Here is a 16,063-nt window from a genome sequence, read left to right on the forward strand (position 1 = left end):
TGCTTCTTATTGTGAACAATATTCAAATGGGAACACATCAATAACAACACATTTGTACACTTATGGATGTTTAATCTGTAATCAACGGTACAAAGTCAGAGGGGTCAAACCCAAAAGTATGACACAGATGTCCTCCACGAGCTCTTACGCACGCTGTGCAATGACGTCGCATGAAATTTACCAATGTTTGAAAGAAAGCCTGTGGAAAATTGTTCCATTCTTGGACAAGAGCAGCTTCTAAAGCAGCAATGGTGTGCATCTGTGGTCTCCGATACAGACGGCGTCCAATCTCATCCCAGACAAGTTCTATCGGTGCCATGTCCGGAGACATGGCTGGCCAGTCCAAGACATTGATGCTGTAAGCAGCCAGGTAGTCCATACTAAAACGCGCGGTATGCGGACGTGCATTATCCTGTTGGAAGTGCTGAAGTTGTGGGTGCGCTCAAAACATCGGAACAACAAGACATCATCACGGTAGGCTACAGTATTAACGCGACCCCTGCAAATGTGTAGGGCGGTACGGTGATGAAATATGAAGCCTCCCCACACCATTACACTTCCCCCACACCTGCGAAGACGCAGTAGTCTGCAAGACGTTCCCCAAGACGTCTCCACACACGTTGACGGCCATCAGCGTGATAAAGATGAAAGCGACTCTCATCACTGAAGAGCTCATTTTGCCAGTCTCATTTTGCCAGAAACATCGGAACAACAATTGGTTGCAAGACATCATCACGGTAGGCAACAGCATTAACGCGACCCCTGCAAATGTGTAGGGCGGTGATGAAATGTGAAGCCTCCCTACACCATTACACTTCCCCCACCCCATCGATTCGTTTCGAAGACGCAGCAGTCTGCAAGACGTTCCCCAAGACGTCTCCACACACGTTGACGGCCATCAGCGTGATAAAGATGAAAGCGACTCTCATTACTGAAGAGCACACTTTGCCAGTCTACTCTTCTCCATGTCTGGTGTCCTTGAGCCCATATCAAACGCTGCTGACGGTGATGATCCCTGAGGATAGCTCCAACATAAGGTCGTCGTGCACGGAGTCCTACTTCACTTAGACGAAGTCTTACAGTGTTGGCACTTACTGGTCCTTGTCTTCCGACGACTGCTGCACCTGTTTGAGTCGCTGGGCGGAATCTGTCACGCAGATGAGTGACCCGGATGTAGCGGTCTTGAGCCTGGGTTGTAACGTGTTGTGGACCAGGACGTTGACGGTCACGTGTTCATCCAGTAACTCGAACACGTTCCACCAACCTTACAATAGTGGACTGATGACAATTGAAGTGTCTGGCAATAGCACGTGTAGACATGCCAGCCCTGGACATTCCCATGGCTTCATTCCGTTGATTTTCAGTAAGTCTCTGCATCTCTAGCTCGATTCCTTCACACGTCCAACAACAAATTACGACAGATTGACGTTTCACAGTTCATGTACTGCACATTAAGTTGAAAACATGCTTTTAAGGGACTCACATACAATGCTGCACGTGAATATTGGGTTTTTCATGTGCATCTTGTGCAATTTTTTTTTTGTGCACACGGGCCGATATTTTTTGCGTTTGGGAGCATTGTGTGAAAAATAGTTCATAGTATTGCATAATATTATACATACAAAACCACCTAGTAATAAAATATTTGGGAAAAAAAGTGATGCGTTTTCCATGGCGCTCATTATATTTCGATCCTTTGCGGTAGCTCAATTTCAGACAACTTTTGATATGTTGTTCTCTGGACCAAATACTATAAGAAAATACAATAAAACATCTTCTTGCAATTATTTTAGGGTTATTCTGCAATTTGACTCTACTATATACACTAAGTTTCATCACTCTCTATCAGATAGAATCAAAGTTATCTTGTTCCAAAGATATCAAGCAATCAAACTGATTATCAACTATACACTAAGTTTCATCACTCTCTATCAGATAGAATCAAAGTTATCTTGTTCCAAAGCATCGGCCAATGAAATTGCTTACCTCTGTTTAGCTTTAGCTCGAAATGTTAATCACTGAACTCGATCAAGACATTCACCTAATGAACATCTACATCAAGTTTAAACATTCTACCTTAATTAAAGGCAGAGTTGTTATGTTCCAAAGTCTTGACCAATCAAATTGCCTATCGATCCTTAGCCTAAGCAGAAAATTCTCATCATCAAACTTAGTCAAGGTAATAATATAATGAATCTATACTCACTCTCACTTAATTAAAACCAAAGTTATTGGCCCTAAAGCATCAACCAATCAGATTGCTTATCTCTGCTTACCGTAAGCAAACAATGTTTATCATCAAACTCCATTAAGGCATTGACCTAATAAACACCTACACCAAGTTTGAACATTCTAGCTCAATTAGAAAGAGAGTTATTAAGTGTGTCCCAAAAAGTGTGACGGACAGAGGGACGGACGAACACATTTTAATAGTCCCCTACTTTCTTCGATAATTACAGATGATATTCTTGATTCTTAAAGTATTAAGCAAACAATATGTATTTATAATCTAAATGAGTGTTGAACAGCATTGATCAATAAAGGCAGCTCATTATTGAATGTTATCATTCAAAAGCAATAAAAACAAAGATAATACAAGTATATTTCCTAAACAAATTTGAACCTCTGGCAGTCAGGGTCTAAAAACTTCATACTGTAATAGCCATGTGGCTATTTATATCTATTTATATTTATACCGTAGGCCTAGTAAATAACATCTACTCCCCATAAAGCCTGTGTTGTGTTGTTGTTCTATTTTTAGATTGTTGACCTCTTTCTATAAACGTCACACCAGGTACGTTCATGTGAGGGAATCACAAACCTTTTTTTTTTGTGATTACTTTGAATGAAACAAAAGTGCCCTGTGTTATGTCCATACAACTAGTAGATCTAACGATCATGCCGTGGGTGTAGAGTGTAGCGCCGACACTAATGTGTTGGACGGAATAGGCCTAGTACAAAGTTTCATTGACTGGAGTGGTAGGACCAACCCGAGTGACATCTTTCCTTCTAACCTTTGGAACAAGTATGATAATCGAATCAGCGTGTAACCATTAAAGATTATAACACCTTACCTGAATTTAGCCTCCGTCTAGTGATCGCCACCCATTTATAGGAGTTCAAGAATTACTTCATAATGCCCTTGTTTCATACTCGCTACCGAGCGGCTATGTTCGATTAGTTGTAGACTACGGTAGACCAGAAACCTGTTGTTTGATCGTAATAGTCACTTGCTTAGGTCCTGCCACTCGCACTTTGTCCTAGTCCTATTTATGACGAACATGGAAATAAACATCACAACTACTAATGGGGGTCGTACTTGATTGTCCCGCACATAAAAACACATTTGAAGATGCAGCTTTGATACACAACTATAGCCTAGTACTACGAAGCACGACAACGATACATGGAGTGGGGAGATGACGTCTAGATTACTACGCCGTTTTGACGGCGGTTTTGCTGATAAATAAATGCTTTGTGCGGACTATTAAGCATGTTTTCATGGCCATACTGACTAATTTTGTGTACATTATTCCTGTAGGACTAAACTCCTAATAATCTGCTGTGCCCAAATGTTATCCCGACTCTTTATAATTGTAATTGAATATTTCAAGCGTAGCATACACCTTGATAGGTTGCATCGGCGATGGCAACAGGTTAGCAACAGGTTGCGAATGGTTGCATTGGGTGGGATGGCTATAATTAATTAATTACGAGGGCCCAATGCTGAATATTGGCCCTGAATGATAAATAATATGTTTTTAGGCAGTTATAAACCAAACTGCCTTTCGAAATATTGCTTGTTTTATTAAATTGTACATTTGTAATTATGAAAGTAGATCCTTCCTAGGCATGGGTTGCATGGGGTTGCATGGGGTTGCAAGAGGCCGCGTGAATACCGTAATGTCATTGGTCGACAGACCCCACGTGACTGATACTTTGGCAAAGTCTATATAAAGCGGTGAACTCGTTAGAAATGGCATTCTGTCTTTGACGCTCTTAGGGTAAGCACCGTAAGAGTACATAACTCTCCCGCACTGCTCTTATAATAATTTGTGCCGTTTTATGCAATTTTTAACTCAGTAAGACTTATCGTACTCCTTTTAACTAAACCCCCCTAACTAAAAAATAGACGATTAAGATTATTTGTAAAGCCTCAATGCCATTTCGTCAACTAACGGGCGCCGTACAACGAGAAAATAATCAAGGTTAAACGTCGTTCCTTAACTAAACCCCCCTAACTAAAAAATAGACGATTAAGATTATTTGTTCCTTAACTAAACCCCCCTAACTAAAAAATAGACGATTAAGATTATTTGTAAAGCCTCAATGCCATTTCGTCAACTAACGGGCGCCGTACAACGAGAAAATAATCAAGGTTAAACGTCGTTCCTTAAATATATAAAAGCAGAATTACTCCCAGGTAGAAGTCGAGGAAGGATCTAAATCACCCAACGATTATTGTATTATTACTGTAAATATAGAACAACGTCCGTAAAGATAATAAATCCATTATTATTATTATTTATATCCTCTTACAGTTTTTATTTAAAGTCAAAGTCAACTCAAGGTCATACCGAGGGCGGCTACAATACATATTACACTATTTGCGAAGAAATGAGCTTTTTCACGAAATTTGAACTCAACTGTAAGAGTGACAGTACACGAAAATGTGGGCGCATAAAAAGTGTTATTTAAATTCTCCCTTTTTCTAATGTAACCAGCCCTTTGTTTAGTAACTGGACAACTTAGTGATCTGTGACAATTTACAAAGTAACAGCATAAAAAATACTTACGGTTCAGTAAGATCATGAGTAATAAAATCTGAACTTTTTAACAACAGATATACATCACAGGGACATGTACATTTCAGTGTTTTATCAAAAGAAATCCATGTTGCATCCTACAAAATTATAATTTATTATACAGTAAATATTTTATTATTATTTTTATTATTATTTTGGTGTATTTCTATAGCGCACCTTTCACAAAGTGCTCAGATGTGCTTTACAATACAATAAAATTATAAAATGCAGATAGAAAATACAACTAGAACTGCGATGCAGTAATGACGGGTTTCACCGTGCCCCGTTACCCTTGAACATATGTCACTTCCGGTACCGATAAAACCATTAAACAGGTTTCCATTTAAGCATTGCACACATCACATAAAATGTACGCAGAATCAACCAAATCCGGCAATATCAATTCATTGTATACATTCATTACATGTAAGTGATCCTGACAACATTACATTACTTCCGGTGATAATGAAAATGTTAAATTAGTTTCATAAAATCAGAAATAGCATAAGGCATCACATGGTGAAACTTTTATGTAAATCGAATAATATTTGCCACTTTTATAGACCAAAATCCTTAAAAAGTGACTTGTAGAAAATCGTCTATTTCTCTGCAACTGTACAAGTTAGAAACCATTTTTTGGTATTTGTATGATCGTGTGGGTTCAATCTATTTGTTGATTGGAATCAAATATCATAATTTTAAAAACAATACAAATCAGACTCATTTGAATAAAATATCTGTTTTGAAGGCTAAAAATACAGTTTTTGCCACAATGACGTTACTTCCGGTAACAGTAAAAGTGTTAAATTACTTGTATGAAATCGTAAATGGCATTAGGTATCACACACTGGAAATTTTATGAAAATCGAATAATAATTGACACTTTTATGGACCAAAAACCTTGAAAGGTTACCTGTTGAAAATCGTCTATTTCTCCGCAACTGAACAAGTTAGAAACCATTTTGTGATATCTATATGAACGTTTGGGTTCATTCTATTAGTTGATTGGAATCAAATATCAAAATTTTAAACAAATAACAAATAAGACTCATTTGAATAAATTACTGGTTTTGAAGGTTATAAATACAATTTTTGCCCAAATTACGTCATTTCCGGTGACATTGAAAATGTTAAATTGGTTTGACCTTGTTAAAATTGACATTACGCATCAAATGGTGTCACTTTTATGAAAATCGAATAATAACTGACTCTTATACAGGCAAACTAGCGTAAAAAGTGACTCATACAAAATTGCCCATTTCTCGGCAACTGTTCATATTACAAATTAATTTTCACATACATTCTCTTTGTATGGATTATTGTTACTAGTTTATGAAAGTTGCGAAGAAATATTTAAAAATATAAAAGGCCTGAATGGGTTGTGAATAGCTCATTTTTTCACCTTTTTTCACCTTTAAATCGAAATGATCCGAAAACAAAATAAAAATTAAAAAAACTGAGCGCGATGATTTCTGCGCATTAACAGGGCAAACCCTTTCAGTCATACCAGATTTGAAAAAAATAGTATTTGCTTTCAAAAAGTGGTACCGAACTCTCAAAATTGCAGTTTTTGCTAAATTTATGTTAATTCCGTTGCCGAAAGGAAAATGTACCGGTAACAAAAGAAATGAAATTTTGGACCGCGGAACATATGAACTTTGTTTTATTTATACAAATCGAACAATAAATAATTAATCCAGGACTGAAAAACTGAATTAGCCAATGGGGGCAAAGAAAAAATCAGATGACCCTTTAACCGTTGGTAAAATACCACATAAAAATATTCATTAATAAAAAAGTTTTTCGTAAAAATTTAAATTTTCAAAATTTGGCGCCTAATATCTCCGAAGATTCGTCGAAAATAAAAAATCCAAAGAACCTTAGCTATGTGCCTTGTCTCTGGCTATGTCAAAATGTATCAAATATTATAATCCAACAATTATTGATAACATTACGGCAAAATATCGAAAAACGACAACTTCGGTGATTTTGGACATTTCGCATTGTCGCAGAATGTTGGAAATAGCTTTAAAATTTAAGTCAAACCCACTTTCCCAGTAAAACCGAAGACATCGAATCGATCCGACAAGTAGTTTCTGAGATATGCTCAAATGGAAAAATAATAATAATAATAATAATAATAATAATGGAAAAATAATAATAATAACAATAATAATAAGAATAACAAGCCAACAGTGAGGCTGATGTCCCCCGCCGAAATAGGAAAATAATTAGAGGACACATATAAATTTATCACAAATTATCTTTTACAAAGTATTGAACAATCGTAGGAGAGTTATTGTTTTCCAAAGTCTCGACCAATCAAATTGCGTATCGCTCTGCTTACCCTGAGCAGAAAATGCTCATTATCAAACTTAGTCAAGGTATTACTGTAATGAAACTATACACCAAGTTTCATCAATCTCACTTAATTAGAACTAAAGTTATCGTGTCCCAAAGCATCAACCAATCAAATTGCTTATCTCTGCTTACCCTAAGCGGAAAATGCTCATCTTCGAACTCCATCAAGGCATTGACCTAATCAACACATACACCAAGTTTGAACATTCTAGCTCAATTAGGAAGAGAGTTATCGTGCCCCAAAGTATCAACCAATCAAATTGCTTATCTCTGCTTACCCTAAGCGGAAAATGCTCATCTTCGAACTCCATCAAGGCATTGACCTAATAAACACATACACCAAGTTTGAACATTCTAGCTCAATTAAAAGTTATCGTGTCCCAAAGCATCAACCAATCAAATTGCTTATCTCTGCTTACCCTAAGCGGAAAATGCTCATCTTCGAACTCCATCAAGGCATTGACCTAATCAACACATACACCAAGTTTGAACATTCTAGCCCAATTAGGAAGAGAGTTATCGTGTCCCAAAGCATCAACCAATCAAATTGCTTATCTCTGCTTACCCTAAGCGGAAAATGCTCATCTTCGAACTCCATCAAGGCATTGACCTAATAAACACATACACCAAGTTTGAACATTCTAGCTCAATTAGGAAGAGAGTTATTGTGTCCCAAAAAGTGTGACGGACAGACAGACAGACGGACGGACGGACAGACAGACGGACAGACAGACGGACGAACCCATTTTAATAGTCCCCTGCTTTCTTCAAAAGGCGGGGGACAATAATCCGAACAAAAACAATAGTGTTTGCAGTGTGAAACCCTAATAAAAACTAACACTGTAACCCAGGTATCATTTAATCTTGTCTATCTAGCACTAATTTCTTTCATATTCGTTTAATATCAAATCTTTGTTTAAAAATTAGTAAAAATCGTTTAAAATCACCAAAAATCATCTAATTTGTACTTGAGTCAAGTTTAGAGCTGACTCATTAATTTACAAGTGTTTAATTTCTCAAGCACTGTTAAAAAATTAATGATGTATGATGATTAATTTTTGAACAGTGGTCAGGAAATTAAATACTTGTAAATTGGCCACTCATTATCAAAATTGAATGGTCAGCTTTAAACTGGACAGAAGTACAAACAAGCCAACAGTGAGGCTGATGTCCCCCGCCAAAATAGCAAAATAAATAGATGACACATATTAATTAATCACACATAGTTTTTTCACTAAGTTTCATCACTTTCTATCAGATAGAATCAAGATTATCTTGTCCCAAACCATCGACAAATGAAATCGATTAGCTCTGCTTAGCTTCAGCTCGAAATGTTAATCATTGAACTCAGTCAAGACATTCACCTAATGAACATTTAAATCAAGTTTAAACATTCACCTAATAGACACCTACGCCAAGTTTGAACATTCTACCTCAATTAGAAGGAGAGTTATTGTGTTCCAAAGTCTTAACCCTTTAGCGGCGATTGGGAGCGATTATTTCACCAAACCTAACTATATCTAGAGAGAAACTATATATTTCAGGACATAGGAGCCGCATAAGGCGGATACAATGACACCACATACATGGCTACCAGTGGCTCCGGGAAAGCATGGACCTTCCCTGAAAAAGGGGTAAAAGCTATTTTTTGAACATTTTCGAAAAAAAAACCTGTGAATTCTACCCGCAAAAGACGAAAATGACTCCCAAAAATAGGTAATATTCAGTTTAACCCTTTAGTCGTGTTTCCGGCTGCAACCTGCGGCGGCACAAGCGCAAAATACTGTACATTTTAAACCAGCCCTAGTGCAGCTACACGCACGCATACTACATGGGATGTCACTCTTGCTTCCGCATCTGATGAGCCGCATGGCAGACTCCGGTCAACTGGAAGGGTGTCCGGTTGTAATGTTTTCAATTTTGTGTCCTTCACCCAGCCATACAGTTCCGGATCAAGTTCAGGCGGATTACGATCTTCCAATGAACGCCACACAATAGCATGGTGATGAGCTCTTTCTACATTCTCTGCAAATGCATCATTCGTTGGAGCAAGACTACACAGTTTAGGTGGGCTTGATGACGATACATTTCCAGTTTTGGATGCCCATACCCTCCAGCGTGTTTCAGACATCAATTTGCTAGAGCTCTGCCCATAACACACTGACATAAATGATATGGCTTGTGTAATCACCGATTCTATTGGAGAGTCTACTACCCCGAAGAGTGAGAGAGAATACAATCCAGCTCTCATCACTGTTCCTTTCCCCACACCGCAGCAGCATGCAACTGGTCACATCCAGTAAGAGCATGAGCTGGCAGGATTTCAGTGATAATAGATGCGTGTTTCTCCATAGTTTTACCAATGTCAATAGTTGTTCTTTCCTTGATTGGTGATTCCATTGTAACGCGATTCTTCATGTTGACTATGTGGTAGTAATGCACAAGAAGAACGAAGACATCGGTATCATCTGATATTACGGTTATGTCAGCTTGTGGATCACTTTGGGCACACATCATCACCTGCTGAACAATGATGTTGTCTGCTTCTTCATGTGTTGTTCCAAGATCTGTCCTGGTTATAACTAATCTCAACTGGGACAGCGTCCCCACCTATTTATGGTTCCTGGTATTCATGATGGAATGACTCATCTTCAATTCCCCCCAGTCCCTTCAAATTTAATCTTTTTCCAAGGTTTGTATATATAAGTGGGCCAGAAAATTATTTACATATTTAAAAAGATCAAAGAACGTACTTTTAAGTAATTGCTGTATTTTCGTACTAGGACCTGTATTTTTTACTTTAAATACCCTTACCCTCGTCATTTAATAGGGTTTGTATCACCCTACTTTGATCGTTTTTTTTAAGATAAGTAAATATGATTGTGCCAGACAATTATTTACATATTTGAAGAGAGCAACGAACAAGCTTTTCAGTGATATATAACACCATGACTGGAATTTCGTATTCAGACCCGAATTTTTACATTGATTACCCCCCACCTCAAAAGTCATCAAGTTTAGTACCACCCAACTTTGATCGTTTTTTAAGGTAAGTAAATATGAATGTGCCAGAAAATTATTTCCATATTTGAAGAGAGCAATGAACAAGCTTTTCAGTTATATGTACATCATGGCTGGAATTAGGTATTATGACCCGTATTTGAACTTTAAATACCCCTACCCACCTCCATTATCATAGTAATAGAGTTTAGCACCCTACCCCCCTTCATAATCATAGTAATAGAGTTTAGTACACCCAAATTTGATCGTTTTTTAAGGTAATATGAATGTGCCAGAAAATTATTTACATATTTAAAGAGACCAATACACAATATTTTCAGTGATATGTAACATCATGGCTGTAACATCTAGCTTCTCTCTAGATATAGTTTGGTTTGGTGAAATAATCGCTCCCAATCGCTGCTAAAGGGTTAAGAGGCCATATTAGCCGCCATGTTGGATTTTACTATCATCTAATCACTCCACAACATAAAAATGATTTCAGTGTATTCCTTGACCCCAAAAATTATCACCCTAGACTAAATACTATGGGAGTTATAGGGGATTATTTGAAATGGTGGCCATTTTGGACGCCATCTTGAATTTCTCAAAACACTCAAGGGTGACAGAGGTTCACCTGGCAGATTCTGAAAGAGGACACCCTGGGCTACTAAAATCAATCTTAAAAAAAACTTTGTATACAATTTCCTGGTTCGCTCGAATTACTGGGTTTGGCGACCGGACTAAACTGTGTGTTGTCAGCATAGAGGTGATATTCAAGTCCATGTTTTCTAACCAGATTACCAAGAGATGATGTATATAAACTGAACAATATTGGCCCAAGCACAGATCCTTGAGGTACTCCAAATTTCAGCGGCGATTCAGCGGAAGATTCCTGGCCCACAACAACTCGTTGTGTCCTACTGTTGATATAAGACTGGATTATTTTCAGAGCGTCATCAGTGATTCCAAAGTCTGTTTCCAGACGATTAATAAGAATCTGATGATCTACCGTATCAAAAGCAGCAGATAGGTCTAATAGGATCAGATTATCTAACGCTATAAGGATATCATTGTGGACTCTCACTAACGCTGTTTCGGTGCTGTGATACTTCCTATATGCACTTTGGAAGGGCTCTAAATAGATTATTTTCTCTAACATTAAATATCAGCTGTTTAGAGATGGCACGTTCCTGAAGTTTGGATATGAAACTCAAGTTTGATACAGGTCCATAGTTTTTCTCGATTTCTGGATCCAGTGATTTCTTTTTGATGAGTGGAAATATTATGGCAGACTTAAAGGTGTCTGAAAAAATATTTTCACTGATTGAATAATTTATAACATTTGTGATAATACAAATTAATGATGGAAGACAGTCTTTTAAAAACTGAGTAGGAATTGGATCAAGTGAGCATGATTTCGATGAACATGAAGTGATAAGTTTTGACAATTCAGGGGTGGTACAACTGTCAGATTTGTATCGCAAGATATCCCATCTCCTGAGTTCAGTACAAGATTGGCTCTAATGGTGGATATTTTATTAACCCCTTAACTGTGAAGTTTTTAAAACGTTAACTACCCCCTATTGTGTAATTAATTTGACGAAAAACGTCATTTTTGGACCTTTGTATTCCTGAATACAAACTATAGTAGTCTAAAACCATATTAAAAATAACAGTAAATAGAGTTGTCTCCCTTCAATTAGATTTCCTCGACCAGACGCAATATAACGTCCTACACATGCTGCGATCGTATGTTCGAAGAATAGGTCGGGGAAAATACCTCCAGGGCGTTATATTACGTCCTACACACGGTGAGTGGCAGTTGTCCAGGACGTTATATAACGCCCTACGCAGTTAACGGGTTAAGAAAATATGAGGAAAATTTATCAGCGAGTTGTTGATCAGTGTCAGATGCGGGTAATACAGTCACACTATAGTTGTAATCTGATAATGCATTGGAGATACGAAAAAGCTCTTTGAATTTGTTGTCACTATTGTCAATTCTATCAGAATAATAAGATTTCTTAGCACCAACAACGCATCTATTGAAATTGAGCTTCTCTACCTGATATATTTCCCGATGGATCTGGAGCTTGGAATTTCTCCATGTTCGCTCAGCTTTATTTCTAGATCGCTTTGCTTGTAGTGTTTATCGTTGAACCATTCTGACTTTGGACGAATTCTAATATGTTTAGTTTAAGTATGATTGGATAAAGCTTATCGAATGTGGATTGCAATATATCATTAAATTCTGTTGCTTTGATGTTAACATTATCGAGATTTACTATGTTGTGGAACTGGGTTTTATCTAGTTTAGATTTTGTGTTTGGCGCGTCTGGACCGGAAAATCAGAAGGTTGGATCTTTAAGTTAATTTTATCTAATAGAATATACTAGTACATAAACAAAATAAATTAAATAGGGTTGTTTATACAGTTTAAAGAGAGAGTTGTAAGTGCTGTGTAAAGAAGACCAGCAGCTGTCAGGCAGGACACAACCACATTTTACAAGAGAAGGATAAAGAACAAGCTAAAACCAAATGCGATTTTTTGTACAATCATGGGCAATAATCCAGAAAGTAATGGTCTGAAATGCGCAGATATCATAAGGGACTGAAATCTTTGGGGCATTAAGATATGTTTTAAGTTTCCACAAAATCGGATAAAAATTGTGACCTCTAGAGGGTCCACAAATACACAACCTTCGTATTACATACTATTACACTATTTGCGTACAAAGAGTGGCCATTTTGTTGGGCAGTTTCACTTCAATTTTCCTGAAATTCGAATTCAACCTTCATTATGGTGGAATGTTGATATATTTAACGGTTGTTAAAATCAGAAAAAAAATTGTGACCTCTAGAGAAGCCGCAAGTTAAAGATTGGTTGCCAGGCAACGAAACATACACCCACAGCAGCTAAATCGTCTGAGCGGTCAACAAGGGATGTCACATATTTATTCCTTTGTAGGTAATTGGGGGCCTTTACAAGACAGTTCCATACAGGTCTCAAGTAATCTGCAGAAATTGCTGAAATTCAATAGGCTTTTTCGTTTCACTAATTTAAACCATGTATATAAATTTCACAAAGATTGGGTGATAACTTTCGGCATTAGAGCGTTCACAAGGTTCAATAAAGTGAAACAAGGGCCATAACTCTAAACATAATAAACGGAAATTGCTGAAATTCAATAGGCTTTTTCGTTTCACTAATTTAAATCGTGTATATAAATTTCACAAAGATTGGGTGATAACTTTTGGAGTTAGAGCGTTCACAAGAAATTGTGGACGACAGACGGACGGACGGCTGGACAGCAATATACGTCCACATTTCCATGTCGGCGTATAAAAATGGGATTTTTCGAACAATCAGCGGCCATATTCCAGGAACCAAGATCTATGTGTGTAACGGTGATATATTCACACGTTTTTTTTAAATCGGATAAAAATTGTTACGATCCGATATGCAGAAATATCAGACGGAACCAAGATCTCTGGGTTATAAACAAGAATTTCAAGTTTCATCAAAATCGGATCAAAATTCTGACCTCTAGAGGGTCCACAACCTTGATATACAAGGGGTGTCCATTTTGTCCTATGTTTTGGTCTGATTTTGATGTAACAGTGATATATCCAAACGTTTTTGTAAATCAGATAATAATTGTGACCTCTAGAGGGACCACAAGCTATAAACACGATTTTTCGTACAATCAGGGGCCATAATTCAGTGAGTTACGATCCGATATGCATATATATCGAAAGCAAACCAAGATTTTGGGGTTAAACATCCATTTCAAGTTTCATCGAAATCGGATCAAAATTGTAACCTCTAGAGGATCCACAACAGACGGACAGGGGTGACGACAATATATGTCCACATGAAAATGTGGGCATATAAACATGATTTTTCGTACAATCAGGGGCCATAATCCATTAAGTTATGGTCCGGTACATGCGAATATCGAAAGGAACCAAGATCTTTGGGAGATAGATCTATATTTCAAGTTTCGTCAAAATTGAATAAAGATAGGTTGCCAGGCAACGAAACATACGCCCAAGAGATTAAGAGTAACAACCATTAGAATTTGTTTGGTTTTTATAAAGTTCTGCCCCATGCTAACGTTTAGTTTACAAAACATTTAATATCATGGATTTAGCTGTTCAAGTCATAAAAATTTACTTGTTCGTATCAAGATCTTAAACTCTGTGTATCAATCTGAAGGCAATTGGATGACAACTTTAGCCTTTCAAGCGTCACACGATTTTCCAAAGTGATCAAGGGCCATAACTTTGGCAGTGATTATCGGAAGTCTTTGAAAATCAATGGATATTAACTTAGAGCATCCACAAGATTTTTTGAAGTTATCAAGGGCCATAACTCTGGCAGTAATTACCAACCAGCGGCTGCTAGGCAGGATACGCCCACATTTTCGAGAGATGGATAGAGAACAAGCTAAAAAGAAAACGATTTTTCCTACAATCAAGAGCCATAATTCAGGAAATTACAATTCGATATGTGCAAATATCGAAAGGAACCGAGATCTTTGTGTTATAAACTTACATTTCAAGTTTCAACAAAATCAGATAACCAGCGGCTGCCAAGCAGGATACGCCCACATTTTCGAGAGATGGATAGAGAACAAGCTAACAAGAAAGTGATTTTTCCTACAATCAAGGGCCATAATTCAGGAAGTTACGGTCCGATATGCGCGAATATCGAAAGGAACCGAGATCTTTGCGTTATAAACTTACATTTCAAGTTTCACCAAAATCGGATAAAAATTGTGACCTCTATAGGGTCCACAACCTTGATATACCATATTTTTATGCTATTTGAGAACGAACGGCAGCCATTTTGTCTGTCAATTTTTGGCCGATTTTCACGAAATTCGAACTCAGTCGTCCTTAGGGTGTAACGGTGATATAATAATACGTTTTTTTAAATTGGATAAAAATTATGACCTCTATAGGGTCCACAAGCTAAAAAGCGATTTTTCGTACAATCAGGGGTCATAATTCAGGAAGTTACGGTCCGATATGCGCGAATATCGAAAGGAACCGAGATCTTTGGGTTATAAACTTACATTTCAAGTTTCAACAAAATCGGATAAAAATTGTGACCTCTATAGGGTCCACAACCTTGATATACCATATTTTTACACTATTTGAGAACGAATGGCAGCCATTTTGTCTGTCAATTTTGGGGCGATTTTCACAAAATTCGAACTCAGTTATCCTTAGGGTGTAAGGGTGATATAATAATACTTTTTTTTAAATCAGATAAAAATTATGACCTCTATAGGGTCCACAAGCTAAAAACGTGATTTTTTGTACAATCAGGGGCCATAATTCAGTAAGTTACAGTCCGATATGCGCGAATATTGAAAGGAACCGAGATCTTTGTGTTATAAACTTACATTTCAAACTTCAACAAAATCGGATAAAAATTGTGACCTCTATAGGGTCCACAACCTTGATATACCATATTTTTACGCTATTTGAGAACGAACGGCAGCCATTTTGTCTGTCAATATTGGGCCGATTTTCACGAAATTCGAACTCAGTCGTCCTTAGGGTGTAACGGTGATATAATTATACGTTTTTTTTAAATCGGATAAAAATTATGACCTCTATAGGGTCCACAAGCTAAAAATGTGATTTTTCGTACAATCAGGGGCCATTATTCAGGAAGTTACGGTCCGATATGCGCGAATATTGAAAGGAACTGAGATCTTTGGGTTATAAACTTACATTTCAAGTTTCAACAAAATCAGAGAAAAATTGTAACCTCTATAGGGTCAACAACCTTGATATACCATATTCTTACGCTATTTGAGAACGAACGGCGGCCATTTTGTCTGTCAATTTTAGGCCGATTTTCACGAAATTCGAACTCA

General features: G+C 37.3%; 1 protein-coding gene across 2 annotated transcripts in view; it reads right to left on the reverse strand.

The window, feature by feature from the left end:
* Positions 1-16,063, reverse strand: part of LOC126827959 (cell division cycle protein 123 homolog) — a 273,977-nt gene that overhangs the window by 55,442 nt on the left and 202,472 nt on the right. For both annotated transcript variants that reach the window (XM_056102465.1, XM_056102464.1), the window contains one exon: positions 4,797-4,903. In XM_056102465.1, the coding sequence (XP_055958440.1) occupies positions 4,797-4,903 (107 nt within the window). The remainder of the gene's footprint in view (positions 1-4,796; positions 4,904-16,063) is intronic.

This window comes from Patella vulgata, chromosome 7, assembly GCF_932274485.2.
Source record: "Patella vulgata chromosome 7, xgPatVulg1.2, whole genome shotgun sequence".
NCBI classification, from domain to species: Eukaryota; Metazoa; Mollusca; class Gastropoda; family Patellidae; genus Patella; species Patella vulgata.